The sequence below is a fragment of the Bos javanicus genome, chromosome 1, assembly GCF_032452875.1.
Source record: "Bos javanicus breed banteng chromosome 1, ARS-OSU_banteng_1.0, whole genome shotgun sequence".
NCBI lineage: Eukaryota > Metazoa > Chordata > Mammalia > Artiodactyla > Bovidae > Bos > Bos javanicus.
In genome coordinates this window covers 107,377,880-107,383,879 of record NC_083868.1, presented here as the reverse complement: position 1 = coordinate 107,383,879, position 6,000 = coordinate 107,377,880, and the positions used below count along the sequence as shown (strand labels likewise).

Below are 6,000 nucleotides of genomic sequence, written 5' to 3'. Positions count from 1 at the left end.
GCTCTGGGTGGATGATTTAAGTAATTGACATATCTATGGTCTGGGATTCTGTGGTCCATCAGGAGCAATGTGCCACAGAAGTATTACCAGTGAACTGGAAATGGGGTTATTTCCCACTGAAGATGTCATAGATACAAGCTACGAGAGACCCAGTCATCTCAATGGCAGTCATCTCAATGGTTGGTTCACACACTGCTCAACAGGAGCCAGTCAGGGGTCCAGCAGGGCGCCTCAACAACCCTGCATCAGCCCTCAGTAACCCCCCAAACCAGAGCAGTGCCACTTCCGAATGTTTCACCAATGCAGCTTCCAGGTGGACTTCCTTTCACAAAAGGCTCCTCCAGCTAAAGAAAACATGGAACTCATCCAAGCCCCTCCCTGCAGTTTTTATGTCACAAAACCATCTTTTAGATTTCCCAACTTGCTTGAAAACAAAACACTGCTATAAATGCACAGATAAGACCCCCTTCTAAAAATGAAACTCATGTCAAAGGTTAAAGCACACAGCAAGAATGGACTTCTGCAGAATAAAGATGGCAGCCTAACTCCAGGCTGCTTAACTAGGAATTTACAACATGATTGGAGTAAATTGCACGAGTCCTCTGGAGGCTCCAGGCTGGAGGTCTCAGTTAAAAAAAGCAGGAAGAACGTCAGAACTCTGCACTCAGAATTCTACCCCAGGGCCTCTGTTAAGTAGCAGCAGCCACAGAACCATTATCAGAAATGCTCAAACCCCGGTGTGTAGGCTGGAAGATATGTAATCCCAGCAGTCGGGATCTCTGCCTTCAGCAAGCAGCAGGCTGCTTCACCCTGAGGACTTCCAGCAATGGCAATAGGCTGGACCAACTGCTGAAAACAACCATCCTCATGAGAACACACTTCAATTCAGCAAAGATGGTGTCCTCTTTAGAAAATGGAGTGAAAACACTTCCACTTGACAAAGCAGGGGAGAAAGCCTGTCCCCTAAAGCACCCCCCAAAATAACAAAACATGTCCCAAATGTGCAGGAAAATCCTGTTACAGAGACACACAGGTAAGGAGCTCATTATGAAAACACCTGGTTTTAAATATAAACGTACCTTCCCATGCACAGGTGGGAGAACACTCATTTCTGGAGTCATTCCTGGAGGGAGAAGGGTTATGGGATGTGGGGGTGCTTCTGAATCTGTGAAAACTCCTGGGTTAGTTGCCCCTGCTTTACCCTCACTCAACTTTACTCCAAGAACTGGGTCTGGGAGTAAAACCAACTAATGCCCGAACAGCCAAGATAATAACAATCAAGGAAGATCATGCTTTAAAAAGTAATGTGTAAGTAAATAATAACACAAAGAAGACATATTTGCACTGTACAGATGCATATTTATTGTTCTTCCCTTTATCCACAGTAAGAAAAAGGCTGGAAAGTGTTAGGAAACCAGCTTATATACAAAGCACCTCTGAAATTATGATTTTCTTTGGAAAACAACTTAAAAAAATAATAAACACTTAAAAAATTCAAGACCTTTTAAGTATTTTACACTTCTGAATGTTAAAACTCCATGTGTTTCCTGAAATATAGAGCAATTAAAAATAAAAACTCATAAAGTGACACTGATTTGAATTCCACTGGATCCCTGATCATTAATAATATCAATACGTTCTTCCCTATAAAATGAATTTGTTCTTCACAGGCAAAGCTATAAAGTATGTTCCTCTGATTAATTCATTAAGATTGAATTTACTCTCCAGCTACTGTCAACAGGAGACTAATGGTAATTTATAGTTTCTTCAAATAAGTTAACAAAACATACCCAAAATGTTAATCACCACACGCATGATTCTGGGAGAGCGACAATATCTATACATATTAAAAAAACAAAGATTTCACCCATTAACAAGAGCCAATATGGCCCATGATTCCCTGGGGCAAGTCCTCTTCGAGAAGAGATGACAATGTTCCTTGGTCCTGACTAAGGCCATTTCTAAGTGGCATTCCCGCACTGCCCGCCCCCCACAACCCTCCCAGAAGTAAACAATCCAGGGTCAAGGTCAAGAAATGCAGTGTTTGGTGATTTCAGAAGGTTGATGAAATCTGCAGGGACTCTGACGATGGACCCAGGTGAACTTCCCCAGTGAGATGAGGCCACCACCTGCGAGTGTTTGCACCAACACGGATGGGGAGAGGATTCTAATCCTTTCTAATGACCCTTGGGCCAGGTAACATGATTGATTTAATGGTTTAACAGACCACCAGCCAGACTGGTTAGTAGTAAGACACGGAAATCACACCTCACATAAAAAGACATACTGGACCCGGCAGCACATGGGTATCTGACTGTGTGGGAGCTAAAAGAACAGGAACCTCTCTTTATCATTAATGACACGAGGAAAAAAAGCTAAGTGAAATTGGTGCAATTTAAGTACTCCAGCACTTAATTGCTAAAAAGAAATGTTCCAAACGCTTGATATGAATTTCATAGTTCACAGACTCCAGTAGGAAAATTACCACATTTCTCGCCTGACTGCTGTTGAGTCATTTTAGGCACCCTTTATAAGTGTATGTGTTTGGGTGGGGAAGCCGGGTGGGATGGTGAGAGTGGAAGGTACAAAAAAAAAATTCTTGATATTGTAGAGGTTTTTTTTCCTTCCTCAAGGTTTCCAAATATTTCACATTCCCTTTGCCCCTGAATAATGTGAGCTGCAAGCGGTCTATGAAAGGAGCTGCTTCCACAGGCTGTGTAGCTCTAGGTCCCGAAGTCTGTGCCTTATTACCACGGAGACAGTCTTTGAAGGCAGAGTTCCTGAGGCTTCCTCTTCCAGCTCATCTTTCAAACCTCACGTTTCCTGTAAGAAGCCTAACAAGGGAGAGAAACGAATTCAGGGATTCATTGTTGTGGGGAAAGAGCACATGCGTTTAAAGAAAGTCACTTGTCCGTTTAAAAAAGGAACTGCTAGAGTGGCTGGGTTTTCCTGAGATGAAGATAAACCAGTGCAATTTTTTAAGGCTGCAGTTATAAGACACTAAAATGCCCTGATAAAGACACAAAATTCAGCCAATCACCCAGATATTTTGACTACAGGAGGGCAGAAAACACCGGAAAATTTCTGGCTTTTTGTTCGTCTGTAACTTATTGAAGATTTTTCTCCTATTCAATGACAAATTGGACTAGTAAGCTTTTATGATCCATTTCACTGCCAAAAAATGTCACAAATCCTTATTCAGCTTTATGTGGCGCCAAGTTAGGCGTCTAGCGAAGTCAAGAGCAGATAAAAACAAAACAACCACTCATTCTATAGGATCTGTGAGATGGTCAGATTTCCAAGCCTTCCTTTGATGGATGAGGCTATGATTGTTTCCTTATCACAGCAGAGGCCAGTACTGTTGATAGGCAGAAGTGCCTATATGCAAATAGGGAGATTTCCACATGTGGGCCTCAGTGATTTACATAATTTCAACATATTCAAGAAAAAGAAATTTGATATTGAAACTGGCTCTTCTATTGCCTTGCAGCTCTTGCATCCAAACTGGTGGGGGCGTTCAGAAAGTTCACCCTCCACACCTGACATCATCCTGGGCGGTCACCCCAGACTTTAACTTTTCATATAAGCTTTTGGGGTGGCTGACACACTTTTACATTCTTTAAGGAACAAAAAGTCCGAATAGAATTCCAAATAAAAACCTCTCTCTGACTTGCTTCTGAGAAGTAACACAGCATTTGTTAATCATGGTAACAATACATATTAATAAAAATCCAAGTTGTGAATTGGTTTGACCTCGGGTCTAACAATATGCTAAGTCAAGCCACAAAAAAAAGAAGTGCTTCAAAACAAAGGAAGGAACCCTGTGGTTTTCTGGACTGAGACCAGAAACAACTCCCTTTAGCGCTCTGTTCCCATCTTTGCTGCTGGAGGCTCACTAGTGCCACCAAGTGGAGCACTGCGTCAATACCACAGGAAGTCTGGAAGGCTCAAGGCTTCCAGTTAGGTCTCCAGTTAAGGACATTATCAATGGACACGAGTTTGAGCAGACTCCAGAAGACAGTGAAAGACAGGGAAGCCTGGCATGCAGCTGCTCATGGGGTCTGCAAGAGTCGGACATGACTGAGCAACTGAACGACAACAAAGGACATTATCTACTCCTGCCGGAGTCTCACTGCCTGAACCTAGAGTTTTATATGCATTATCTCTTTTCATTCTCACAAGAGACCTAGGACATTGGGAGTTTCACATCCATTTGACAGATGAGAATATAGAGGCTTTATGCGAGGTAAGGAATTTGCTTAGTCATAGATATATTACACAACACAGGGAATATAGCCAGTATTTTATAACTGTAAATAGAATATAACCTGTAAAAATTGTGAAACACTACATTGTACACCTGTACCTTACTGTATATATCAAGTATACTTCAATTTAAAAAAAAAAAACAAATCTGCTTGGTCACAAACCTAGCCAGCACTTGAGACGGTATTCAAATGCTTCCTCTGATGCCACACGTGAATCATCTTTACTTAGATTATGACCCACATGCTTACTGCAGAGCATTTGCGCAATCTTCTGAACCTGAGCTTAGACGTGACTAACACCTTCTAGAGTATAAATTTGCTATTTGCAAAGACACAGCTTGACCCCGAGTAAATGACTAAGATAATTTTCTGCTTACCTCTCAGCACATCTTGGACTTCAACTGAATCAACATTTTTTAAGCAGTTACATAAATTCTGAGCTGTGGCATTATTCTGCTCCTTTTCTTGCCACTTCTTCAGCATCTTAAACTTACTGATCGTAACATTGTCTTCCTTCTCCCGGATAGCATCGATTTCGCTAATATTCAGCTTCAGGTTGGCAATAGCGATCTTTAACCACTCCTTCCCCAGCTTCTCAGCAAGGTTAAACAACTGCGTGTCTGTTAGGGTTTTAGTCTTCACCCCATCTAAAAGCACATGAAGAATTCAGCAGTTCCTCTCAACACTTCATTTATAGTCATTGACAATGAAAATGTATTCTCTTTATATAAAAAAGATACCATGATTTGAAACTTTAACTGCTTTTAAAATAAATTTAAGTGCCAAAAAAGTCCCTGCTTTCCAAACTATTAGAAGAACCAAGGGAATGATTACACATAAGGTTGAACTGGGATATAATGCTCACAAGGATAATTCAGTGATTCAGGGAATGAAATTGTTTTACAAAGCTGCACAAATTAGGCTGGAGGGAAAAAAAAACCAGGCATCAAAAATAATTTACATGGCTCAAAAAGAAAAATATACATTTCCCCTTGCCCATCTCTGCATCTTCACATACAAAGTGCTACCTTTAGTAGTCACTAAAGAGGGCAGCAAGAGATATTAACTGCAGTCTCCATTCTGCCATCTCCTGGCATTAGGGGGAAGAGCATATTCCACAGAAAAGTCAGGGGCACAGTGTCTGTAATATCAGTATCTGTTGTTCACTAAGAAACCATGTCATCATTCTGGAAGGGATTATGTTTACCAACACAAACCAGTGCCTCAATACAAAATACCAGCCCCAGCTGGGTTTTCTATGCTCACACTTTTCAGATGGTTGTGCTATGATGCAGCAAAGCTCACCAGGTGTAGAGTCTCATTAAGGATCCTCCAGGCCTTACAAACCCTGGAGGTGCCATGAGAAGAGTGTGAGGAAGAATCCTTCCTGCCCCTCCTCCAGAACCATAACACTTTGCTCATCTAGAGCCAATAGTCTAATGAAGGGAACCTAACATTTCTATTGAACCCTAACCCCCTTAACTCAAGAATGGTTTCTAAAGGATGGCCACTGCCCTCTAGTGGTCTTCTAATGCATGTGGCTTGTGTTCCTCTCTAAAACTACTACAAGAGAAACCACACAGGGAATCCATCCATCAAAGATTCAAGTTCTCAGGATCATCTCCAAACATACTGTGTCAGATTCTATATCTAAATTTTAACAAGATCTCAAAGTGACTCAGAGTTAAGAGATGACTATATTTTAAAAAGCAATATGGTGATATGCTGAGCC

General features: G+C 41.4%; 1 protein-coding gene across 1 annotated transcript in view; it reads right to left on the bottom strand.

Annotated features, from left to right (window-relative positions):
• Nucleotides 1-1,338: 1,338 nt before the first annotated feature.
• LOC133252813 (NACHT, LRR and PYD domains-containing protein 1a-like) overlaps nt 1,339-6,000 on the bottom strand; it is a 41,112-nt gene continuing 36,450 nt past the window's right edge. Inside the window, exons 17-18 of the mRNA XM_061425777.1 lie at nt 4,646-4,915; nt 1,339-2,834 (exon numbers count right to left, since the gene is read on the bottom strand). Of these exons, the coding sequence (XP_061281761.1) occupies nt 2,815-2,834; nt 4,646-4,915 (290 nt within the window). The 3' untranslated portion in view covers nt 1,339-2,814. The remainder of the gene's footprint in view (nt 2,835-4,645; nt 4,916-6,000) is intronic.